The 27961-nt window shown below is 42.1% G+C and overlaps 1 protein-coding gene across 1 annotated transcript; it reads left to right on the top strand.

Moving 5' to 3' along the window:
- The first annotated feature begins 37 nt into the window (after positions 1–37).
- Positions 38–19341, top strand: LOC133424252 (leucine-rich repeat neuronal protein 3). Its single transcript, XM_061714742.1, has 2 exons — positions 38–350; positions 15528–19341. The coding sequence occupies exon 2, from the start codon at positions 15974–15976 to the stop codon at positions 18101–18103; it is 2130 nt and encodes a 709-aa protein (XP_061570726.1). The 5' UTR covers positions 38–350; positions 15528–15973; the 3' UTR covers positions 18104–19341.
- The last annotated feature ends 8620 nt before the right edge of the window (positions 19342–27961 follow it).

The raw sequence follows: 27961 nt of genomic DNA, 5'->3' as shown, positions 1-27961 counted from the left end.
GGTGCTGATATTAATGACTGCTGAGGAGACGCCGGCGCATCTCCGTGGTCGAGGGAAGAGATGCGCCCCGAACAGCCGCTGTGAACACGGAGGGAAGGGAAGAGAAGGGCATCAATCTGCCTCTGGACTTTTCTTTTTCTTTTTGCTTTCCCTTCATACAGATGCCCATTTGCGTGGAGGAGAACTGATTTTCCATCAGCTGCGTGAAACGACCACACATTGTTGACTGTTTTTTTTTTTTTCTTTATTGTTGACCGGGCGCTATTTATCCCCCTAACTAAAGCAGCGCACTTGAAGGGAATAAAAAAAAACAAGATATGCCGCTTCATTTGCAACGACGATCAAATATGGTAAGTTTTGCTCAGCTCACTCTTGAATATCTGCCATTTCATCCACATCTCCCGGTTGCGCATTTTCCAAGTTGAGGGGAAAACGCACACATTCATGGCACAGTCGTATTAACGAAGCACAAAGCTGGCCGTTTATTAAATGAAGGGGCTGTAATGTGTGTTTCCTGCACGGATCAGTGGGGGGGAAATACATAATAGCAGAATTTGGTCAGGATGCGCCTCCACCAGGAGATTAAGAGCCGTGTTTCGCGCAAACTAGTCAAATTAACTCCAGACGCGCGGCGGGGGCGCGCACCGGCGGGGGCGCGCACGGGCAGTTCTCGTGTCCTCGGGACCTGCTGGTGAGCGCGCACCAGACACGTCTCCAAAACATCCTCAGAATAACCCCCCCCCCCCCCCCCCCCCCCCCCCTTCTCCACGCACTATTAAACCTTCCTGTTGCAAACGGAGAAGCTTTTACGCAATTAACCGCTGAGAAGCAGCAGCATCATCACTTCACCTGCTTGTGCCATCCTCTCCCACACATCCAGGAGATCCAGGATTCACTTAAACCCCTAACTAAATCTGATTTCTTTCACCCCTCAAAGCCCCCCTTAGTCTAAACTCTGAGCCACACAGCAGATGCATTTCTCCTGAATATTTCAATGGCACCCGAGCAGATAATGGCTGGAGGGGCTGTGGAATCTGATTGCTGTAATCTGGTGTGCAGGCGTGTTCTGCCTGCGTTTTTCCTCCCGCTTGTTCCCAGCGGTTGATACAATAGGTTTTTTGGCCTCCTCGGTGCGAATGACTCACCCTGAAAGCAGGCGCTTCTATATGGAACCCACAGTTGAATGCCACATGAGAGCTATCGCACCCTCGCCACACACACATGCACACACGCACGCACACACACACACGCACGCACGCACGCACGCACGCACGCACGCACGCACGCACGCACGCACGCACGCACGCACGCACGCACGCACGCACGCACGCACGCACGCACACACACACACACACACACACACACACACACACACACACACACACACACACACACACACACACACACACACACACGCACACGCACACGCACACACACACACGTACGTACACATGCTGGGAATTGTGTTGCATCCACTTTATTGGATTACCTGCTGGTCAAGCCAAATTTCCAGGTCAGGTTTTCCCACAGATGATGCCTTCTAGCAAACATTCCTGACCACTGAACAGCAACAGCTCTGATTTTGTCCCAAAATGTCGTGTCAAACTCTTTCAGGAACCAATAATCAAGTTCATAGTCATGAACCATGTTATGCTTCCCCTTTCAGCGGTGATAAAAAACAGTAGAGCAATGCAGTAATGGGTTACTTCATTAATTTTACCACATTTGTTCAAAGCAAATCAATATTACACGTTCACAACAAGTCATACGCTCTCTGTGAGTGGCTTTGCGAATTGCCTATTGATCTGTGTGTGAAGGAAACAGAGCTGGGGTGGAAAAGGTATTGTGCCAGCAGTGGCTTTTGTGGAGGCTTTGAGAGCATGACAGGCAGCACAGTGTGGGTGTTCCATATTAATTTCCCTATAGGCAGAGGGCAGCAGGTTCCAGTGGGGCAAGAGGATGTGTGGGTGCCAAACACCACTTTTGGTTGGAAGTGGAACTCGGAAAGCCCTCCCTTTAGCCTAGAATAACTACCAGATCGATCTTCTTTTTTTTGTTGTCGTTTGTTTGTTTCCCCCATCATAGTGATGGTAACGAGACGCCCAAGGATCTACCAAGGTTTCTAAGTGAAACTCAAGTAAACACATCCAGAAGACTGCTGCAGGGGATCAGCGTGTTCAGCCAAACATAGGCTCTATGATAGCATCCTGTTCCCAGACAAACACAGGGATCCATTAAAAAGGAATAAGCAGAGTCGGGGGAAGGGGGCTGTTTGGAAAGACGCAGACAGAGAAAGATATCAGACAAAAAAGAAAGCAGAGGATCAAAACATGCTTTGATGGCAACATCCCTGACATTTTGCCGTATTCAGTCCATATCAAAGGTCAGAACAGGACGTGATGCCGCCTTTGTATCCAGTGACATTTGCTTTTTTTTTTGTGTTTGGGTTTTAGGAATTAAGCTTGCACACATTTGCGGAGTGAGTGGGAGTTTTAGGTGGGTTGATGCACTGCAGCTTCAGCAAAGCTACAAAAGATGACATGCAAAACAGGTAAATGAAGCGCGTGCGGCGACAATAACATATGGTTACGCTAAAATCAAAGCTATTATCCCCTTATGAGGCTGCTGTTGTGTAGATTCGTATCAGAGCTGGACGTGATGGAGACATATGCCCATATTGCAGCTTCAAACACGAGCAGAGAAGGAGGAGGACATCTAAAGGGCCACTGCTGTGCTGTCCATCTGTTCTGCATTAACACTAAAACATACAGTGGAAGACAGTGGGATAATGAAAGGGCTGGTGAGGTTATAGGAGTTGTCAGGTACTGATGGAGCTGCTGTGACTGATGCACAAGTATTTGCATACAGTTACATCCACACAGAGGGCATGTGTGTTTGTAAATTTGGAGAAAAACGTGCAAAAAAAAAAAGCTGTAACTACTTCCAAATCAGCTAATCGGTGTACCACATCTTTCATCTGTTTTGGCTGAGGAAGAATTGCAGAAAATGAAAACAGAAAGAGAAAGGCCATCTAAAACCCCATGAAATCATAATAAACAGGGCCAAGCTCGCGTTAAATGCATTTCACTGGCATATAATGATTGATTCTGTCTGCCGTAGGAACTTATTCCCTCCAGGCTTGTGGCCCCTTGACCAGCCATATTTTATTCATATAAATATAGATAGCGGTGCATCTTAGAAGCAGCACACATGCCACATTTGCACCTGCAGATTCAATTTGGCTCTGACTTTGAGGGATATGCCGCTGGCTCACATTCCCCCTGCCTGTCATCCCCTCCTCACACCTCGCTCTTTCATTCCAGCTAGCAGCTATACATGAAACATTATGCAGATTTTTGTCAAGAGTGAGTCCGATTATGTTGGGGGAGAAATGAGCGTTGGAATGTTCGCTACGCCTTTGACCTTATCAGCTGCAGCCTTAAGCTGGATACCTTGGCTTAATTTTAATGGATGCAGCACTACGCGAATTAGACGAGAGGACCTGTGCTGTGCTCTTTCACTGTGTGCTGTGTTAAGCATGCATTATGCCAATGAGCGGCTGCATGTTTCTTTTTTTTTCCCCTTTTCTTTTCGCATTCAGTGGGCTAAATTGTGTGTGTCCCCGCAGATGCATGGATCTTCTTGTGTATTTGCATATGCCGATGTCTGCCGTGCGTGTGTGGCAGGTGGGTGTGCAATGGCGTTCAATAGTGAAGCATGTGTGTTCTCCCTCACTCAGCCCAAGGGCATGTCTTGTCCAGAAAAGAGTAAAAAAAAAAAAAAAAAGAGACCGGGTTCCTGTGGTTAATTTGGAACATTGATTTTACATTAACAGCCGACGTGCCACTGATTCATGACCATACAAGTGCAGATGTAAGGTTTCCATCAGCTCCCACATGGATGCACACGGACTCAAACACACAAACATACAGCGAGTTGATTATGCATACAACATAGAGGTTCCTTTAATGGACTCTCCATTACCTTGGAGGAAGTATAATAGCAAATCAATGAGGTGAAGGGCAGAGGGAGGGACAGTTGAGCCTTCCAGAGGCCTGGACTTTATATCAAACCAGTTTTCACTTCCAACGTGTCACAGATCAATGCTTTTGTCAGGACCTCTTGATGTCAGATCGCAACACACTTTTCAACATTCTTTTTTTTTTAAACGTGTGTCCAAGGAGGATTTTTTTAAAGATTTAGTGACATCTAGCTGCAAAGTTGGAGATTACAACTAACCGAAAACCTGCTGGAAGCTGCTAAAATACACAAGGCCCCCCCCCCAGGAAATGTTTTGTTTGTGTACTATGAAAAAGAAGGTGCTGCCACGTGGGGGAAGCAGCTACTGTATATGCAAAGCTGTTCCTTGCTGCCGTCTCATGTATGCAGAGATAAAGAAGGCTCATGACAACAGAAGTCTCATAATGAAACTGAACCAATACTATCAATGTCAGATGTTACCCCAATCTGCTCAGAATCCTCTCATTCTTCTTCAGCTGTGGGTTAAAAAGCAGCAAAAATAATTGTTAATACAGTATGTTCAAATATAAACCTGTCAAAAAGTAAAACCCTTATACACGTATTCTAATGCCGTATGATACCAATCGCTGGCAGTCTCGTGGAACAGAATTTGTTTGTAAATGGGCGACCGACTCTCTGTCCTAATTCAGATTTCTTTGTGCAGTCAAAGAACATTGGTTGCTCTCAGCATCAGTTTTTGTCAGCATCACATGCGCCCGGTGTGTCAAAGGACATCTTGTGCCTGTCTCAAAGATGGTTCACAAAGAGAATGGGCCAACAGTGGCGGCAGGTCGGGCTATGAGACACGGCTCGGTTGCATCCCAGCTGAGCTTTTTGTTCTCTGTGCTTCAGGTGATGTCTGTTGGTGTTTTTCTTTTCATTGACTTAGCTTTTTGCATCAGTGATTAAAAATGATGATGATATATGATTTTGAGCATTAGTTTGAACACTGGCAATAACGATGTGTTAATGCAAAATGACTAAAAGATATAAAACCCAAACAACACTACTATGGCATGCACAATGGCTCCTAGGACCATAATATGCACATAGCACGTATCAGACCATGGATAATAACTTTGTGGTTCTAATGAAAACAGAACTGGAGAAAACATCTGACACATTGCCTTTGTTAAAAGTAATGAATACAAGCATGGTTATTGGTAGATATAGCAGAATGAGAAAGACTGGACATTGCATTGTGGGGGTGAAAGGTACTGAGAAGGTCATAAGTCAGACAGCAAACAAACAACTAGAGGGGACCTGCATATGCAGGGAAACACAAAGAAAAACCCACATTCTCCATACCCCATTGGCTTTGTGGGTCATGATGCTAATGGTGAACATAAAACGAAATGTTCGCCGTCAGGGCTTTAACAGTGGGGAGAAATGTGGGAAAGCAGGATGAAAAGAACCAGGTTTCTAAAAAGAGATGAGGGGTTTGTATTATCACGAGAGAAAAAAACGAACAAGTGAGGGAAAAGGGAGAAACAACCAAAGAGTCTCAGCTAGAAAGTGGGGGACTTGAAGAAAGCTTTTCAAGGCTTATTACCAGTGGATCAAAATTCCCAGTGAACCATCTCTACAATACACAGGCTATTCGTTTGAGAGTAGGCAATTCGGCTTTGCCCTACTTTCCACTTATGCCTGACCTTTATGTCTTCCACCCAGTTTTACCACAGTGATTGTAATGTCTCAGCAGATGCAATACTGCTTTGTTACCACTTAAACTGTGCAGGCCTCATAATCAGCTCCCTGTGGGCCTCAAAAAAACCTACACACACATTTTCTTATCCACGCCTCTTAATACTAAGATCTTACATTGTGTATAATAAATTATTTTATTTTCACATGAGTGGAAGGTCAACGTCTCTCGACACGGGGCACTGATGAGTACCCAACCTGCACGAAAGTAATCACCTCTACGTCGCCGCTTCACTAAACCCTCATCCGAGTCCTGCGAAGCGAGGGAGAGGATTTATAACTCATTTCAATAAACAGCACAGAACAAACAGTTCTGCCTGGCTGTTAGGCTGCCCAGACGACTTGAGTCAGGCTTCTCTGAATTAGAACAGCAGAGTCACCAGGATCAACACTTTCAGCTCCAACTGCGCACACTCATTAATTTAAAGTGGTCATATCTCACTGGTCTCTAATCAAACTCTATTTGCACCATTACGGCCCGAAACAGCCCCGGTGGTAGCGTAATGGAGGTGGCCTGGTGGGAAAGCAGACGAGGGGTTGCCAAGATGTGAATGGAAAAGCTTTTCACCTTGACAGTGAGTGAACCTTTCAAACGCAGCCTCTGTCCAATAATGCTGATCCCATTTCAAGATGAAAGCAAATAGGCGCCAAGCTGTGCTAAAATTTACACAATAAAGTTTAAATGTATACATTAAACCTTATGACATAACCAGATTCATATAACAAAAATAGAAAAAAAAAAAAGTGGGTAGTTTTTAAGTGCGATCCAAAGACGGACATTTCTGAAAAGCTTCATCATCGGACTATGTGAATAAATATAGTATATCCCATACTTTAAAAGTAATGGAAGGTCACTCCCAATGAAAAAAAAAGAAAAAATTGAAAAAATATCTCCTTGTATAATCAGAAAAATTGATCTGAGACCTGCACATGCACCCACTTGTTCTTCTGTGTTTCTCCTGTTTGAATAAAATGGAACCTGAGGAGCGAAATAATGCCAAAGGTTTTATGCCGTGCCGATGTGGATAATATTGACAAGAATGAAAAATATATTAAACCATGCTGTTAGTGAACAATGTGACTCTGTTGGAATTAATAGTGGCAAGCAAGTCCGTGTGGAGTGATGGGATGTCAACGCTATTCATAACTGTTACATGATACGAGCCATATTTCAATCATTTGGTTTTGTTTTTTTGATACTTTGGACTCAGCGAGTTATTTTCAAGTCTTTAAAGGGGACCATTATAAAAAGTTTTTTCTTGCTTTAACATATATAAAGTGGTCTCCCCTCAGCATGGCAACTCAGAGAAGGAGAAAAGCAACCAAATTCTGCAGTGTCTGTACAGCCGCCCGGATGAGCCATCCAGTCTGATGTGGCTTCTTCAGATTCTGCTCCTGTCGTGACGTCACGACAGGAGTGATGCGTGAAACCACGCCCACAACTAACTCCGCCGGCTGGAGCTACCGCCATTTTTTCGTAGCGGTTTATCGCGTCATTCGCGTCAGGCAGGCAATCAGCACAGAGCCTGATTATCATAGCCCTCAGGATCCCACATAGAGAAGGAGGTTAGAAACTGGGAAGATAAAGACATGGCTGAGACTGAATTTCAAGGCCTGTTTAAAATAAGTATTAGATGCCATAATAGGTCCCCTTTAAGTAAAAGAAACAAACAAAACTGATTCGTGCTATTTTATCTACTTGTAAGAAACCAGTCAGCAACATCTCTAAAACCACTGACAGTGAAAGTGAACAGCATTGTTCACCTTGGTGGTTACAGGACAATGTTCTGGTGGGAAACCTTGAGTCCTTACCACATACCACCCCTTTAAATGTTGGTGCAGGCAAAGAGCACGCCCTACCCCCTTCCTTCCAAGACAACTACCATCTCAGGCAGCAGCAGCCTTTCCCAGTAGAGCGATGCCACCCACAATGAAAACTGCTCATGGATAAGACGAGAAGGTCAAGGCTCAGACCTGGTCTCAAAATTCCCGAGGTCCAAATCTGATTCAACATACGCAGAATGAGGCCAACCCACCACAGCTCTCGGCTTGATTCCTCGCAGGACATCCGCAGAGGGCTTGTGTTCATACCCCCGATCGGTAGAACCTGCTTTACTAGCATTAAGGGACCTGCACTATATTAGATGGGTGCTTTAATTACTCAACTTGATTGGTTTGTGGTGGAGCAGTTAACCTGTAAAAAGTCATGTCTTTCTCTGGAGTTGGCTGTTGGTGAAAAGCTGAGTGTGTGATGGTAGTAATGGGATTTGGTGGTGTGGTTAAAAAACATTGCCGTATTTCACACAGTTAAGGGTTGCTTTGTAACGAGCCCGATACAAGCTCCTCGTTTGCCATAATGTTCACAGGAAGGATTAACAGTGGGCAAAGTAAAAAAAAAGCCCACGGGCAAGACTGTCAGCCTTCTACGGTAATGGAGCTGCTTTGGAGTCCATGGCTTCAATAATTGCCCCCCCTCCCCCTGCCCTCCCTTCTTCTGACGCCTGGGAACCCATGTTAGCTCCATGAGTGAACACCTTAGCCTGACCTATAAAAGGCTCCCTCAGCAAATGTCACAGTTTAGACTTAATGTGTTACTGCGGGTGGAGATTAGGCTCCAGGAGATCCCATCTCAGGCTCTCTGCATTGCATTTCCAGGTGCTGATTATGGATTTGTGGATTCATAATTACCTGAAGCATTTCTGTGCGCATATACCACGCACACCTCCTTTGATTCAATATTTCCGGCCACATTAACCCCATTCCTCGCTTGCACAGCCACTTAATGCCAAAATACATCACAACACTTTCTGTTCTTTGTTGTGAAAGCCTTTTTGTGCTCCAATCTTTGACTGGATTTTGGGTAATTGATCTGCTTCACAGCCTTTCTAAGACAGATATTTCCTGCCATGACAGCATTCTAAATGCCACCAGAGGTTAATACACCAATACTGATACTAAGACAAGTTCCTCCCCTGCAAGTCATTATGTCCTCCAGATCTCACCTCAGTCCCTCCCTTCTCGTTCTGTCTTGTTTTTTATTTCTTTGTTATAAAGATTGTTTTTGTGGCTCTAGAGGTCTTTATTTTGAAAGTGGCTGGACAGGTAATTTTGGGTAGAGAGAGAGAGAGGGTAAAACACACAGTAAAGAGGCGCTGGCTGGGATTCAAACCTGCATTGCCTGCATGGGGGCGATAGACTCCGTATATGTTGCGCCCGCTCAACCAGCTGAGCTATCCGGGGCCCCTTGCTCTGCTAATAGGTCTGTACAAGTGTTGTGTGGACTCCATAGCCCCAGCAGTCGTGGCTACAGCCTCTAGAATATAGACTACGTCTTTCCTCGGCTCTGCATGACGCAGTCCTACGATATCAGATGATTTGGACAGTCCACTTGAATTAGTGAATGTGTACTAAAGTAATGTACATCAACCTCAAGTGTATTAAAATTCTGCAACTTCACAGTCCAAAAAGTGGTTGTAAGAGTTTAACTTTATTAGATTTATAGATTTTAGAGGTTCACTGGAATTTCTCACCGTACAACCATGCTGCCTCAGTTAACATTATTCCAAACAATTTTATTATGTAACTCAGTCGATGAACTTGACACCACTCTGGTTGGATGAGAAACCTGCCTGAAGTCTCAGCGGAGTGACCACATTGTCACACAAGATGTCACTTCTGATTGAATCAGCGTCCTCCCGAGGCATCCCCTCACAATGACTTCAGCTGGCTTGCAGGAAACTGCAAATGAACCTCTGCAGTTGAAGGGGACGCAGGTGAATAGGGTACCATTTTTAGCTAATAAATACCACACCTAATCGAATGTGGTATTTGATAGATATCAGATCAAATATCATACCTAGTGTGAGTTATCACGTTAACCATGGTGTCGTTACAGAGTGACACAAACAACAACAAAAAAAAAATTCTACCACCGGCTTGGCAGCACCTGTGTCCAACTGGACTCTGATCAGTCTGACCAGAACTGATCCAGCTGCACCTCCTGTGTGATTTCTTGCTTGTGTTGTTCTCTCAGATGTAAGTCGCTTTGGATAAAAGCATCTGCTAAATGACAGTAGTAGTAGTAAGAAGAATAAAGAATAAATGCCAAACACAACGTTAACTGATACTCAGTTTTAATGAGACACCTGCTATTTTAACATGAGAAAAGCAAACTCTGTCGTGCTGCTTTAAAGCTGGTTTGCAAAAACTAATTTAACTTAATAGAAAAAACAGTACTGGTGAATTACTCTTCTTTCAGCTCATTACTTTTATTTCTATAACAAGTCTGCAGAAATTTCACACAAATTAGGGATTGTCTATATCTTTAAAAAAATATTCAAGAGTTAAATGTAGTAAAATCTTTTAAAAAGAGGTAAAACAATTGAAAACTGGTTCCATGTCAGAACCAATTCTAAATTTCATGAAGATTTGGCACCGTACACCTCTAAAATTATTATTCATCAGTTGTGGTGGGTGCTGGAAATATAAATAGCAAATCAATAACAAGATATGAGACATAACACATTTCATTTTGCATGTAAAGATGCTGTTACAGACTCACACCTGCCTGTAGATATTTCTGAAGTGGAGATACGACGTCTACCTGCTGTGGTGTTGCTCAGCCGACCTGTTGGCAGTGTTGTTTTTGGACTTCTAAACAGTAAAGCTGTGATGTTGAGGCTAAAAACCTGTGTAGGCGTATTTATTTCCTCATTGAAACTCTGGAATTGATAAGGGAATAAATGAAGAGCCAGATCGATAAACAGAATCAATAGTGGCATCAGTATCAATAAAATCATATAAATAAGCATGCCTGCACCTGAATGTAGATTTTAGATATTTGCATTGCACAAGTTTAAGGCATGACATAATTCCATAATTCCACAGTTACAAAGCTGCCATTTTGTCTGTTTTTATAAATAAATTTTCTTCAGCAACTTATTAATTATCAACTAAATAATCTGCATCAGTGTGACAATTAAAATGAACTGGTCACATCCATTTTTTAAATGTAAATTCCCATGAAGCGCATGTTGGATTAAGGTTTATTGAAAATGTTACACATTAATAAGCATTAAATATGTTTTCCACTCCATATGGCACATTGTCCTTTAAAGCTTTCCGAATCCCATTCTCGATTTGTTAACAGCATGGGGACGCCAGCGTTAACATTAGACAAACCAAATGCAATTTCTTTCTCAATCTGTCCCCATTTCTAAAGCTCTTTAGTGGCCAAGATGTCATCCTAATATCCGTCCTTAAGCCTTGCCAATATCTGATGGTGGAATATTTCATGCATTGTGCTGCAAAAATAGGGCAGCACGGTCTGTTTTTCCACATCAACGCTGCCCATTTAGAAACGCTTATTTCCACAGTGCTTTGAAGTCTCAATGGCAAATTGTGGATCACAAAAAAAAAAGGAAAATCAATCCAAAAATGTCCTCGGTGACATGATTACAGTAAAGTCATCTGTAAAACAAATAACGGCACACCCTGATGGAGCCACCTGCAGTGAATGCACAATGCAGCCCGGCAATAACAATTAGCCTGACCGCATTACACTGCTGGTAATTGTGATTACAAAGAAGAAAAGCCAAGGCAAGCACAGGTGAGATCCAAATGCTGTCGGCTGAATTACGGAGTCTGAGCCACGCTTCCAGAGAGCGGATCAACTGCATAACCCGCACTCAGGAGCCAGTGCGGAGGGAGAGAGGCTAAACCCTGTTTATCAGAATGCTCTGGGTGTAGCAGCTTATTAAAGTGCCAGGTGTTTTTGAAAAACAATACCCCCCACCCACCCGCCCACTGCCATCTTTCTCTCCCTGCTTCCACGTCTGCTTCCCGTATCCGAGCCACACTCCGGCCCCTGCTGGAGCAGAGGTTGAGGAATGAAGCCTCCGCTCGGCTCCGCCAGCGGGGGCAAACCGCGGCGTTCCTGCTGCCTTCAGAAGTTCTCCTTCACTTATTTATTTATTTGTTCCACTCCTCCCCTGTGGCCACTGAGGTGGAAACAGCACGGATGATGAAATGAAATCATTTCTCCCTTTTCTCGCTCTCACTTCTCACCGCCGCCGTCGCACTTCTTCCCCTTGATTCTTTCCATTTCATCCCCCGACTCTTTTTTGACTGTTCCCCACGATGTGGCGCCTGATCTTTTAGGCCCAAAAATATCACAAGCACCATCAAACCCATCTGCTCGGTAAGAGGCAGCCACATACGACAAATTACATGCTACACTTCAACTGTGGAGTACAAGAGAGACATGAAAAAAAAGAAATGTATGACTCACATGGAAAAGGATGCACCATACTTTTATTTATATTAAACCACAGACATTTTCCCGAAAGCAGTTTCACGGTGTATTACCATTGCTGCAATGGATTCAATATTTTCTAATGTGAGCGCCAAAAGAAGCACAACATCTTGATACACTTAATGAAAGACAATCAAAATTGGTGGTTTTGTTTACCTGTTTCACTGTGCTTTTATTCTGAAGTGAACTGAATCTCATTACTGGGCTGAGAACAATGAATAATGAAAATGGGCTTCACATTCCCAGAAAACAAGAATGGCTGCCATTGTGGTCCCTTAATGGCTTTTCAATTAATGTCTCAGAAATAAATATAAAATACTAAAGCTACTGAGTGGTTATCCTTTCTGTTTCTGATGAATACAGGAAGCATTTTCACCAGATTCTCACCAGATGACTAAAATGGCTCTACTTGGAACCTCTTTTGAGAAACTAATCTTTTGTGAAGAATTGTGGTTGTCGGGGATTGCATCTGTATAGGTAAAACTACTTAAAGGAGCCCAGTTTGAGAGAAGTTACAGGCTCCACTGTTATTTGTAATAGACACTGATTCACCTCTTCAGTCCTCTTTTTAACTTTATCTTAAAGATTTCTTTAATTCAAGTTAAAACATGTTATACGAGTCTGATTAGCAAATGTCCAACCTTGACTTTAGCAATAAAGAATCATATAATTGTTTCATTTCACATTTTAGAAGTCGGAACCAATGTTCTCAGTGCCAGTCCCAAATCCAAATAAATAAGGAAGGTTGTGTCAGGAACAGATTCTGACATCAACACTCAGAATATGATGATCTGAGACTTAAAAAGGGAGACTTGGAAAAAGAAAGATATGTTTGAGTTTATTACAAATTAACTAACTTTATTTATAAAGCAACCACAGCTGGAACAAAGTACTGCACGTGGGTGAATACTAACTATAAGAGACTTAAAAAAAGACCTAAAAAAAAGATGTAAAAACCAATTTAAATTTAACACACTAAGACCAATTAAAATACTTAAGAAAAAAATAAAGAAATTAAGTCTCGGTGAGTTTGAAAGCCAAAGAATAAAAATGGGTTTTAAGATGGGTTTTTGAAGTGGACAGTAAAGGGCACACCTTATTAAAACCTTATTAAAATAAGGTGTCCTTAAGTGTGCCTAGAAAACAAACAGATGATCCTCGCATGCTCCAGAATATTCTACTTTTGTATAAAAAAAATTGGACACTGACATCACATCCGTTGGGAAGGGACCCTGGTACTCACCTGTCACCGAAAGTAGATAAATAATGTATAAGTGAAAGAAGAGCTTTGGAGACCAAAACAGCCTGTAAACATGTTTATTTCTGCCGAGACGTTGGGCAAACCAAGCGAGATGTCTATAGGGATTCTCTTTAAAGATGCTTTTCAAGTGCAAAAACCTTTTACAAGATCCAGTGAATTTTGAATTGCCATTTCCTTGGCTCCACTCTATTTCCTGGTCAGGAAAAAAGTCCCAAGCGAGACACTTGACTTCTCAAAATGACCATGCTATTTTCAGGGAGGCGTTTGCATGACTGAATAACTCTGATTGTCCAAGTATTCAGAGTGTCTTAGTTCCAACATTTCTGTCGGATTCATCTCAGATTTACTCTTCACAAAAATTCATAAAGCTGTCTGTTGAACTACGGAAATTGTTGTCTTTGTGCGTAAACACAATATTCAATTTCAGCCATTCATCTTTGCTTCAATAAGCTGGGAGGATGCAGCGTGAAGAATGAGCAGTAGTATTCCAAAGGATTTGAGAATTAATGAAGAGAGGAATGAATTGAATGAATTCGATTTGAAACTGTGATTGTTACATCATCTGATACACATTGAAAGAGAAAATAAAAAGTAATAATTTTGCATAAATGGCCAATTATTAGCATTCACATTGGTTGAATGCACCTCCTACGTTCACCGTGCCGTCCACAAACTGTTAGTGTTGCAGAGCTCCACAAGAGCGAGTAGACATCCCTTTCATACTTACAAAAACTTACTATGTCTGCACTTTGAACCTCAACTGCAAAAGATCCAGGACAGAATGGGTTTATGGATTTTAGCTATCTGAAAAAAAGTGCATTGAGTATTTCAGTTCCAGATCTTTTTGGTTGAAGTGCACTGAAAGAGGCTGTTACAGGCATTTCCACAATGGCTTCATTTTTATTTTTTATTTTGTTTAGGGAAGCAGTTGGGCATATATCTAAAAGCCAGCCTGGTAACCTTAACAATAAGAGTGATGTGAAGAATTAGTTTGGGCCTTGAACTGCTCACTCTGGTGGGATTAGCTGTGAAACAGTTTCAAAGGGTGCAAAAGTCAATGGAATGATATCCACACACAGTCCAACAAATTGTCATTGAAACAGCACCATTTTTTAAATGTTAAAATATTAGTTTCAATTTGATCTGATGTAGTTTTTGGTTACTTTTAAGAAATAAAAAACGTTGCTGCCCTTTATTTTGGTAAAAAGCTGCCAAGGTAACTTTGGACCCCCTTGCAGTCGCTTTATGGTGCTATGTCACACATCAACAGCGATGAAAATAACTCACAGTACTACTGTTCACACCATGGCCGAGGTGACTAAGAGACTCAAGGAAGTAATGACAGAAGAGAAAATGGGAGACTGACCGAGCCAAAGACAAAACAAAATTAAATCTTATAGATATCCTGACATTTATGGGGCTATGAGTATCTTCAAAGCACTTAACCTCCACTCCTGTAAGAGCTGCTGGGCTAGTGCAACAATTCCTTTGGACTTTTTTAGGATTACTGACATTCTTGTGATGAAAATAATTTGCCAAAAAAAGCTTAAATAGTAGTAAATGAGAAAATGAGATAATTCATATCAGAGACAGCAAATGTGTTTTTAGCTGTTATTAACACAAAGCTCTGACTTCTTCAAATAATTTACCTAAGACTACATTAGACTATCAGAAAACAGATTTGTTTATTACTGAAATATCACTGCGTAACTGCATTTCATGACTTTGAAATCTGTGTCCTCTACTAAAAACAGGTGCATACTGCATTTGGGTCAAACACTTTGTTTGCATGTGCAGCCCAACTGTCACATGTTGTGCTTGAATAGATGCCCATTTACTTGTTGCTATAGTTACTGACATTTTTCATTGTCTTCAGCCAGCTTCCTCTAAAGGCTGGTGCTTAAGCCCTGCAATGTGTGTCATTTAAGAATCTTAATAAAGATTTCTCATTAGCCAATAACAGACTAAAACTGCTTACGTCAGAATTCAATGCCATTTTATCAGGGCAAATGTGGACTAACTCTCATATGATGTCTAGAAGGTCAAGCAGATACATAATGAATACTTTGTTCTCTGTCTTGAAAGGAGCATGAATGAAAGTCAGGATGCACCAATGTGTCTATAACAAATCTCAATATGCCTAAAACCTTTTATCATGAGATTCTCTAACCACCGCTATTGTTGTGTGATACTCACAATGCTTCTTTCTCTCATGTTTGTCTTACACAGGTGGGAATGGACTGGGCTGTGGACTCTGGAAGCTAATGAAGACAATCACTAAGGACATTTTTGTTTAAGAAGAAAACAAGCTTTCCGTGGATAAGAAAAGTGCTTAATAGAAGCACTTAAGGTGTAATATTAGTCCCTCGCTTTTCTTTCCCTCACCCTTGCTTTTTATTTTTTGTCCCTGCCTGAATACAATCGTGCCCCCCTTATCCTCAAACCTGGAGCCTCATTGACTGATTGGCCATTACCGTCAAGGGCATCCACACAGCAAGACAAAAAACACCCGTGGGAGCCCTGTGGTGGTGGTTGGCGGGTGCGGTGGTGGTGGAAAAGGCGGTGAGTCAGACGCCTTTGCAGCTGCTGCAGATGAATCATTATCTGTGAACTTAACAGTTGCGACCCATTGATCTACGAAAGACCAATTTCTTATTGAAAGGAATCGGTCCAATATGAAGGACGTGTCATTTATGGATTGTCTCTTTCTTGGCTTGGCCATGGCCTCTTTTGTTGTGGCCACTGAGGTGAGGCCTTTTTGCCCAAAGCTCTGCGTATGTGAAATCAGACCTTGGTTTTCACCAAGTTCAGCATACATGGAGGTTCAGACAGTTGACTGTAATGACTTGGGACTATTTAGCCTGCCAGAAAGATTTCCATTGGACACACAAGTACTATTATTGCAAACAAACAACATTGTCAAGATCGACAGACCTTTGGATTACCTGATGAACATCACAGAGATTGATTTATCTCAAAACAACATATCTTCTCTTCATGACATCCATTTGGGCAATCTTTCTCAGCTGATATCACTTCATATGGAGGAGAACGGGATAAAACAACTGCCTGAGCAGTGTCTGGCAGAAATGGCTACCCTTCAGGAGCTCTACATGAATCACAACCTTATCTCATCCATCTCTCCACTGGCTTTCCAGGGCCTCAGCAACCTTGTGCGACTCCATCTCAACTCCAACAAGCTGAAAGTTATTAAAAGAGAGTGGTTCGATCCCATGCCAAGTCTGGAGATCCTCATGATTGGTGAAAATCCAGTTCTTTCGATTGATGAAATGAACTTCAAACCTCTAAGAAACCTCCGCAGTCTTGTTCTTACCAGAATGAACCTGTCTCAACTTCCTGACAATGCACTGACTGGTCTTGACAACTTGGAAAGCATCTCTTTCTATGATAATATTTTCCCCGAGGTGCCACATTCTGCCCTGAGAAATGTCAAAAATCTTAAGTTTTTGGATCTTAACAAAAACCCCATTTCCAGGATACAGAGAGGAGACTTTGTGGATATGCTCCATTTGAAAGAGTTGGGGATCAATAGCATGCCTGAGCTGGTTTCTATTGACAGCTTTGCCCTTAATAACCTCCCTGAACTGACCAAAATAGAAGCCACCAACAATCCCAAACTCTCCTATATTCATCCTAACGCTTTCTACAAGCTACCACGGCTCGAAACCCTTATGCTGAATGGTAATGCTCTCAGCGCCCTCCACAGGATTACCGTTGAATCTCTCCCAAATCTCAGAGAGGTCAGCATGCATAGCAACCCCATCCGGTGCGATTGTGTAGTCCGCTGGATGAACATGAATAAGACCAACCTTCGCTTCATGGAGCCTGATTCGCTGTACTGCGTAGAGCCGCCAGAGTATGAGGGCCAGCATGTTCGTCAGGTCCACTTCAGAGAGATGATGGAGATTTGTCTGCCACTAATATCGCCTGAGAGCATGCCGGGGCACATCAAAGCAGAGAACGGGAGCTCTGTGTCGCTTCATTGCCGAGCCTTTGGAGAACCAGAACCTGACATCTACTGGATCACCCCATCTGGCACCAGAATCCTGCCTAACACCGTTTCTGACAAGTTCTACATGCACCCAGAGGGGACATTTGACATCTATGATATAACTGAAAGAGAAGCTGGCGTTTACACCTGTGTTGCCCATAATCTGGTGGGAGCAGATCTTAAATCAGTTTCAGTGGAGGTGAATGGATATTTTCCCCAACCCATGAATGGGTCTCTGAATGTCGCAGTCAACTCAGTGGGGACAAACTCCATTCTCGTTTCTTGGAAAACCACTCCTGGCACATTGGCCCCAAGCATTAAGTGGTACACTGTATCAGATGCTAACCATCCTACTATGGCGTTTACCACCCGGGTTCCCTCAGATGTCAAGGTGTACAACCTCACTCATCTTAGTCCTGCCACTCAGTACAAAGTGTGTGTGGAGATCCGCAGCGTTCATTGCAACCATGACAACAAATGCATCAATGTCACCACTAAGGGATTAAAGCTGACAGCCAAGGACACAGAAAAATGGGATGCAGCAGTAATCACAGTCTTTGGAGTACTCTTGGCTGTGATTTCAGTGTCCTGCCTGTTTATTTATGTGTCTCTGAGGAACCACCACATTTATGGGGATATACGGAAAGGCGACTCCAAAGCTTTGCTGACACCAGTGGAAGTTACTGGTATACACTCTTCTTTCTTTACAAAGCTGTGGGTTTCGGGTAAGGGACTGCCGAGTGGAGTGGAAGTTAAAGCCACAGTTATAAATGTATCTGACAATGCTCTTTAAGAAGCCCAGCTGTGTAGAACACCTCACTCCAACTACAGTTAATGGACAAGGCCATAAGCTGGGGCGAGATATGCTGTACTGTTTTCAAAAGGCATACACATTGCTAATCCCCAGCTCAGATACACTGGAAAAACTATGATTGTGACTGGGAGGGAATACTTTGAACTAGACTCCGTGCCATCCCAGTTGAATCGGCGGCTTTGTAAACATCAAACCAAGCTTACATCAACAGGAAGGGATATTTACTGCAATCAGATATTCTTCAGTACCACTCATCCCAAAACGCAGGCAGAGAAAAGGACGTGAAGAAGATGATGGTGGTCAGCTCTCTTGTAATTGACTGTTAAATGTGTTCAGAGTTGTGGAACTGTCCGTGTGGTCCCAAGCAATACCGTCTGTGCTTTGTCAAACATCCATAGACGAGTTAGAGAAACAGTAATAACACCTGTCTATTATGGGAAAGGAGATTTAGTAGAGTAGACAAATAACAGTTACTATGGTGTAAGCCTTTTGATGAACTATACGCCCCTTTTTTCTATTTAAAAATGGATTCTTGATTTTTCTTGGAAATCTTGTTATATATTCTATTATGTTGGTGTAATGACAAATCCTCTGTATGTGAACAGTCTAAATGGGTTTTAAATTGCGGCGAGGAGCAGACTACTTTTGATTACAGCATTACATTAAGCTTAATGAAATTCAGCTACAAAATGGGTATCTAGAGAGGAGATTTGCAAAATGGCTGTTTATGCTTTGTAGTTCTAATTGCAACGGTGTCTGGGAAGAAACGTGGATACATTTGACTAAAACTAATATAAGAGGTTGATTAAAACTGAGGTGAGTGATGTGTTGTCTCTTGATGAAGTGGTTTGTTAAAACTTGGTAAGTGCCTACAACAAGAACTACATGAAATAAGCGGAAAAGGAACTGGAAGGATTCGACAGCAAAACACGGTCACGTCATCATTGCAGAATCACAAGCTATACTTCATATTAATATGTTTAGTGGAAATACTTTCTCAGTATTTTTAGCATACATATTTTAAGAAAACATTTTGTTATTGCTTTGGGTGTAAAGTTAAAAAGCCATTTTTATATTAACTGTATTACATGTGATCAATGGGCACAACAGACTAATTAAGAAAAGCGCTAAGAAAAAAATAAATGTCATTGTTTCTTTTACAAATGATTGTCCACTTTTTGTCTTTTGTTGTGTTTTTATATAAAACACATGCTTTTTGTCATCAACAGTCGTGTGTCATGACTTCTGTATGGCATTTCAACTGCCATACTGTAAATAAACAAAACAGTGCTAATGACAACAGCAGTACAGAACAGAAAACTCTTTTAAGTCTGAACACGGGCGAAAAGTCAAGGGACTTGAGCTGAGCTGTCATCTTAACCCTGAAGAAGAAGAAGAAGAACACACACCAAAGGAAGGGAGCTCATTAGCCGCCTCATTAGGAACATGTTTGTCCTTCAGCTGGTCTGAATGTTGTCGCTGCGCTACGGCTGCAGCTGCTGCAGCTCATGCTCAGACAGGGACACGGCGTCCCTTTGACACAGAGATAAAGTACAGTCCAGGAAAAAGTCACGCAGAGCTGGATAAAGCCGAGTCGGAGCTTCAGGACCTGCATTTTATTTGTCTCACTGAATTATCCAGCACACTGAACAATTCACATGAGAAAGCCAGGCATGATGAATGGCTGTCAGAAGCAGAGTGACATGGCGGATTTATCAACTGGAGCCGAACACTCATGCATCAGGCCAGCCTTCAGCACCACGGACAGAGGCTTTTAGAGCTGAGCCATCTGTCAAAGACAAAGGGAGTTAAAATCTGACATGCCGGTCTCTTCAGGTAATGCTCGGGTCAAGTTAGTTTCTCTGTTGCAAACACAGGCCCAAACACATGCAAACAAGTTCATAGGAGTTAAAAATCCACATTCAAAGATAAAGAACCATTCTCATCGAAATCGACTGACAAGAAGAGACTCAGGAGACCAGAAGTGCTTTCACACCCCCTTTTTAGTTTCCTCTGCTCGGAATCACTTTTCGACATGGAGGAAAATACCTGTATCAAAATAGATCACTTTAAAGCCTGTGTTAGATAAGTTACTTCCAAAACGTGATGTATTGAATATTTTGCAATATTTTGCGTTACTACTTTCGCCAAAGTGGCTACAGAAGTATGACTAGGCATTTTTCAAATGCAGTGCAGGTCAACATATACTCAGAGGAGGGTGCTGTGGTTCAAATGGCTCAAAACAACATGTTGGTCTGTTGAGATTACAGGACTCAGTGTTATACAGTTTAATCAGTCATCTTAAAGTAATGTCCCTATGATTGATTGCAGAGAGAGGGTCATACTTTACAGAATATGAATGGATTCTTAAACCACATTTATCACTTTATCAAAACACAGGTGGGAAATGAGGCGTAATCACATGCAAGCTGCGAGAGAAATGTAATGAATGGATGTGGCCAAGGCTGTGTGTCTCCTTTGGGAGTCCGTTCCTCACTGTGCCCTCAGCCAATGGCTTATTTTTGCATTGGTCATAGCCCCAAAATGGGTTCCTCTTACTGCTGAAGATCAGGAAGAGCTTTGAGATGCATTTGCAAGAGTCTTTGAGTTGTTCATACTTAAGGATCTAGTTCCAACCCCGAACAGCAGCCTCGTGCCAATTTGCCACTGAGTCAATGAGCTCTGCAACTAGCAAATCTGTTTGGTATGAAAGAGCCTTTAAGAACTGGGATACATGTTTAATCTATTTAACCCTTTCATCTCAACCATCAAATTCCAGCAAGGGGAAGTAATCAACTCTTTTACCTACAGGTTTTGTTTGTTTACGGTGTCTCGCAGCTTTTTGAATTCTTAAATAACCAAAATACTTCATTTCAGTTTAAGATAAACTGTAATATGTGTTACTGAGATTGTAATGTATCAAAACTTTACACATAATGTGTTATATTCTGACATTACAGCAAAAATGTTATTCATTTCTGTAACAGTGCTACTTACTACCATCACAGTTCAAGCCACTCGATAACATTCTTGCTGCTTATTGATCAGATGTCTTCGCTGCAACATGAACATTTTAATACATGAAGAAGATCCTGTGTTGTAGATTACAATACACTGCTTTTCCTATGAGATGATTGAACCCACATGGACTAGTCATACGAGTGATTTCTTGTATGTTACTTGAAATCGCCCTCAATATTTCAAATTATGATCATTTCAAAATGTTGGACAGTTAAGGCTGGAAAGAATATTTTAATGCACCAATCTCATCCAATACACAGTAATATAAAAGGTACAAGATTTTATGAGCATTAATCAAACAGAACTTTAAAACTATGTGATTTAACAAAAATCATCACTCATTTTAGTGTCTCAAATTTTTTATTATTTTTGCTTTCAAAATACATTCTCACAGCAGCAGAGTTCACCATTTGACTAAAATTGAGACCATTCTTTACCACTTTTTAGGGTTGCAGCGCTACCGAATGCAGGAAAGTTAACTGCAGCCTGTGGGTGAAAGTACCCTGAATAATCTATCTCTCTCTCTGACACACACACACACACACACACACACACACACACACACACACACACACACACACACACACACACACACACACACACACACACACACACACACACACACACACACACACACACACACACACACACACACCAAAATCACAAATCAAGTCACTGTTCATGCTCAGAGGTGTTGCAGCTTCAGGGTCTTTCAGTACACACTCAGAGGAACACAACATGACAGCCAGCAAAGACATTAAATTAGCTCACCTGCCCACATGTTCTTTTAGATTAAAGCAGCTCAGAGATATTAGCCATACTGTTCGTGTTTCATTATTACTGTTTACCTCCACAGCTCATGATTTTATTACTATACATACATGGCTGAATGAGCAGAGTGTTTTCCCGATTCTCATCTTTCCCGCTGTCTGTCCCAATCTCATGCATTTCCATGATCTCTTTGTTTTCTCTCAGCCTCTTTCTACGTGTAGCTGTTGTCACTCCTCCTCTGACAGGTATACGGGTTCGGTGAGACAGATGGGCCTCTTTCTTCTGAATTTATACATTCAAAGTACCCTATATGAGGGGGAAAAAAAACCCCCGGTGGATTTAACTTTAAATCCCACATGAAAAGAACAAGGGAGCCGTCACAATTTAATCCACAGTCAGGAAAAGAGAAATGATTCTTGCTGAATCTTCAAATATTTCAAATAGTAAAACCACCTTGTTCTATTAAAAAAAAAAGTAAAAAAAATGCCATCTGCGCTGAAGAAGATATTAAAGCGTTCTCTGTAAAGGCTTATAGATGAGGGCTCCTGCTGCTGGTTATGTATTAATTTTAATTTAGTGAGGATCATTGTCGGGCAGCCTGGAATTTTATGGTAAAGTCCTCTGGCGGGAGCCAAAAGTTCAACAATGTTTGTTCATTTCATTTTCAACGTGTAGCGACCAGGGCCCGGCAAATTATTTTTGTCTTTAATTAACAAATGTGAATTTCTGAGCCTATTTAAATCTTATGGCATTATTCACTTTAGTTATATCTTCTCCTAAATTAATATGCATACAAGAGCTCCATGATTAATTTCCTGTGGGAAGTATGCAAGTATTAAGGTACTGCTCAAACATTTTCTATTTAATAGTTCCCAAAGTATCTCCTTTCAATTTCAGACATTAGCCTGAATGATTGTTTTTCTCTTTCTATTTTTTGAAAGCTGCAAAGAAGTATTCCATTTCCCCCTCTATCTGAGATAATATAAAATATATATAACACACACACATACATACAGTATATATATACAATATATGTATATATATATATATATATATATATATATATATACACACACACACATATACATACATACATACATATATACATACATAAGTGACAGCGCCGCACACGCTGCAGAAAACAGTGTCCAGTTTGCTACAGGCGTTTTTATATGTTTGAATTATCAGGTTATTAAAATTACAAACTTCCGTGCAGGTCAGCCACCGCACCGACAGGCAGCCATGTTCCGCTGAAAATGTCAACATGCATTTTACAATCCTGCCGCTAACACACATATTTAATGCCAAAGCTGGCTTTTAAGAGGCCCTTTATAGGCAGCTATTGGGAGAAATAAACGGGTGACCTATAGAGAGGAATAACAAAGTACTGATTGCTTTCATGACGGAATAAAAATGGATTTAACTCGAAAATCATGTCGAGCACTTTTTTGCCTATCATGGTGACCTTTTCTTAATTAAAACGACAGTTTTGCTGCAGTAGACTAAATTGTTTTGTGTCTCACAGTCTTGTTGATGTTTTTACAGTGAAGGTGATGTGAATGCCATCGATAAATTAATTTTTCAAACACGCAGAGCCGTTTCAGGCAGAATGGGTCCCTTTGCATCATTATTCTGAACATGAGTTTACAGAAAAGTGCAGATAGAAGCTTGCAGTAGATTTGGTTAGGATAGTCAGAGGAAATAGTTAAAAGTGATTCATGTGAGTGTTTGGCTAGACCTATTCCTGTACGCGCTTCCAGCATGTCCCTTCTAAAATTGATGTGCTTTCACCTCCGGTCTGCATTGAATTGCAATTACCGTTAAACCACACCAGCGTGAAAACATCCACATACAAGCAAATTGTGGCTGTCAGATGCAAGCTCTGTCGTGCAAAGGCGTCACTTTCCAGAAAATGGAAAAAAAGGGATGAAAAAAAAGCCTTCAAATAATCCAGTACTGTATTATCAAAGTTCATGAGGTTAGACAATGTAATTGTTGTTTGTCTTCAACTAGGCTGTGTGCACTTCAAGGCAGAGAAGCTGGGAAGAGGTATGAGATTTTTACCAAGATGATGATGTCGATTACCAAATTATGTCAAAAGCTCTTGTTAATGTTCTCTAGATATTAAATAGTCCTTTCACAGACTTCAGAAATTGCAAATAAAACTGAATAATGGAACCAAAGAATATGAACATGACAAAATACAGATATGCAGAGTTGTGTAAAAGTCTCAGGCAGCCCCTTGTCTTGTTTCAAAGTTTTAGCACATTTGTTTTTCAGTCTCTTCCTTCAACAGGAAGTGAAAATATCAGAGCTAGACTGATTAATATGTTTGTCAATTAATCGGTTGGCTGATTACGGGCCATTTTGGAAAAATGGGCATAATCTATGACAAAAATTTGTTAGCGGCAAGATAATATGCACATGGATAAAACGACAAAATTCAGAACAACATGACTCTGCAAGCAAAAGTCAGTTTGTTCTGAACGTACTTGAAACCAAGCACAGATTCACTCCTTTAAAGGGTTCTGGGCCAAACAAATGTCTGCAGTATTCATTAGGATTTCATTTTGTTTAGGTTTAAGAGAGCCAGGTCTCTTTTCTTTCTTTTTTTTCTTATTTTTTCTGCTGTGAAGAGGCTATTAAATAAAAATTGATGTCATACCTGGGGAAAAAACAAACAAAAAACCCAACCAAAACTCTGGGAGGGCCTGTGTGATTAATTGAATTAGACATACATATACATACTGTATATAAGGATACAGTACAATCCCTCAATGGTTACCTGTCAACAGTGACAGCCCTGCATCAGGAACCATCTCTTATCAACAGCCAATACAGCATGCAAGAATAAGCATTGTTAGTTATAGGTGACCTATTGTGAAAAACATATCTTCTCTTGCTTTAACATATATAAAGTGGTCTCCCCTCAGCCTGCCAACTCAGAGAAGGAGGAAAGTGTCTGCAGTGTCTGCACAGCCGCCCGGATGAGCCGTCCAGTGTGATGTGGATCTACGAGCCGTTCAGATTCTGCTCCCGTCGTTACGTAACCAAAATGCAATTTACATAGGTTGGCCTCCAATGCGTGGAACCACGCCCACAACTAACTCTGGCGGCCGGAGCTTACGCCATTTTTTCGTAGCGGTGTATCAGTCATTCAGGCAGCCAATCAGCACAGAGCCTCATTATCATAGCCTCCCCGCCCACTCAGAATCCCGCATAGATAATGAGGTTAGAGAATGGGGAAGATAAAGACATGGCTCAGAGGCTGAATTTTTAATTTATTTAGCAAAAACAATAAAAAGCGTGTTTTTAAGACATTCAAGGCCTGTTTTAAATAGGTATTAGATGCCATAATAGGTCCCTTTAAATTTTTCCAGGTGCAACATCCACGTCAGGACAGTGGGATGGACCCTCACTATTCAGAAATTAGGAAATGTGTACTGTGGTGAAATAAATCACTTCCATAATTGCTTTTATTATTTTAATCATATAGTATCACATAGTTGAACCTCGGATTCAGGAGGAACAATGCGGTTTTCGTCCCGGTCGTGGAACACTGGACCAGCTCTACACCCTCCGCAGGGTGCTCGAGGGTTCATGGGAATTTGCCCAACCAGTCTACATGTGTTTTGTGGATCTGGAGAAGGCATTTGACCGTGTCCCTCGTGCCATTCTGTGGGGGGTGCTCGGTGAGTATGGAGTCCGGGGCCCTCTATTAAGGGCTGTCCGGTCTCTGTATGATCGGAGCAGGAGTCTGGTTCGCATTGGTCAGACTTGTTCCCGGTGCATGTTGGACTCCGGCAGGGCTGCCCTTTGTCACCGGTCCTGTTCATAATTTTTATGGACAGGATTTCTAGGCGCAGCCAGGGGCCGGAGGGGATCCGGTTTGGGAACCACAGGATTTCGTCTCTGCTTTTTGCGGATGACGTTGTCCTGTTGGTTTCATTGGACCGGGACCTTCAGCATGTGCTGGGGCGGTTTGCGGCCGAGTGCGACGCGGCAGGGATGAGAATCAGCACCTCCAAGACCGAGGCCATGGTTCTCCACTGGGAAAGGGTGGCATGCCTTCTGGGTGGAGAAGTCCTGCCTCAGGTGGAGGAGTTCAAGTATCTCGGGATCTTGTTCACGAGTGAGGGAACAATGGAGCGTGAGATTGACAGACGGATCAGTGCAGCGTCCGCAGTTATGCGGTCGATGTACCGGACCGTCGTGGTGAAGAAGGAGCTGAGTCGAAAGGCGAAGCTCTCGATTTACCGGTCAATCTACGCTCCTACCCTCACATATGGTCATGAACTTTGGGTAGTGACCAAAAGGACAAGATCGCGGATACAAGCGGCCGAGATGAGTTTCCTCCGCAGGGTGGCTGGACGCTCCCTTAGAGATAGGGTGAGGAGTTCGGTCACCCGGGAGGAGCTCGGTGTCGAGCCGCTACTCCTCCACATTGAGAGGAGCCAGCTGAGGTGGCTCGGGCATCTGTATCGGATCCTCCTGGACGCCTCCCTAGGGAGGTGTTCCAGGCATGTCCCACCAGGAGGAGACCCCGGGGAAGACCCAGGACACGCTGGAGAGACTATGTCTCTCGGCTGGCCTGGAAACGCCTCGGACTCCCCTCGGAAGTGTCTGGGGTGAAGGAAGTCTGGGCATCCCTGTTGAGGCTGCTGCCCCCGCGACCCGGGAACGGACAAGTGGCGGACGATGGATGGATGGATGGATTTTAATCATTGTTTTTGAAAGAAATGTGTGCCATGTGCTCCAGACCAAAAACAAAAAGGACCATCCAGACATTTATCAGCAAAGTATAAAAGTCAGGATCTTTGATGGTAATGGGTTGCAATGCTGCTCTATGCAAAAGTAATTTGTGCTTGAATGAGGGCAGTATGTGATGACCTGCCTGCAGTGCTGATCTGTCCCTAACAGGGAATGTGTGAAGAAATTTAATTTCACCAGTGACCCATTACTTTTACAAAGCTAAAAACATGTGTGTAAGAATAAAGGCCTAAAAAATATAATCTGAAACATTCAGTGACTTTTTAACCTCAATGCCACAAGAAACAGTAACATCACAAAACTGTGAAAACATTTCTGAACCAATTTACACTCAATTTGTTTAGGAAGTCTTATATTGGAGTTATGCCTCCTTAACAGCTAAAGCATTCTTGAAGAGATTAGTTAATTCTACCTAATGTGTTACAAATCTCTAAACTGAATAAAGATCCTGAAAGCTGGTTGTCATATACACGATTTATAGGGCATTAAGACATAATGGTAATGATGCAGGCCGCTGTTTTAGGATTGGATTCAACTTTAATTGGATTCAACTTTAATAATCCCCAAAGGGGAAACTTCATTGCCACCATGGCCACAACAATACAACATAAGACAATCAGCCAATTTATTGGGACATTCGCAAGAAAAATTCACATAACTGAGCAGGATATGCAGTCAAACCCTTGTTAACTGATTAATTGGGACTTGATTGATCTATTTATGGTAATCTTATCATCTATGACAAAGCGGTCGTATTATTTACCTATTCTTCTATTATTACATTTTTCACTAGTTGCTGTCTTCTGGAGTTTATTCCTTTTTCCATAAAGGGTGGAATTTCCCTTCTCTAACTTCAGAAAAAAAGGTGTAGGTTCATGAGAGCAGCAAATATTGAGTGTCTTTTGCATCTGCTGGTAGTTCTGAAGGATTTTTATTACGCCTCCAGGATCTTTCCACCAAAAAAAGGAAATAAAAGTAATCTTGGTTTAGTGTTTACAGATTTTTTTTCCCAGGCCAGCAGCAGAGCAAAGGACTATTTTTCGTATCACTTTACTGTGGGCTGGTTTTAAAAGCCAGGCCCACTCACTGCTGGATTTGCAGGAGTGTAGCTAAATATCAGTACTTTTCCAATGCTAGAACCTCCTGAATCTAACCCAAAAGTGGTAAGTAACGATCTCTGTTTTCTTGGCAACTGGACTGCATGTCCATTCTCAGGGCAAACATGGGTACAGTGGTCACAGTTGCCCAATCTTGCTAGGTTTCAAGATAGCAGGA

This window comes from Cololabis saira, chromosome 23 (genome assembly GCF_033807715.1).
Source record: "Cololabis saira isolate AMF1-May2022 chromosome 23, fColSai1.1, whole genome shotgun sequence".
Lineage (NCBI taxonomy): Eukaryota > Metazoa > Chordata > Actinopteri > Beloniformes > Belonidae > Cololabis > Cololabis saira.
The sequence above is the reverse complement of the archived record's forward strand: the minus strand, read 5'-3'. Positions and strand labels throughout refer to the sequence as shown.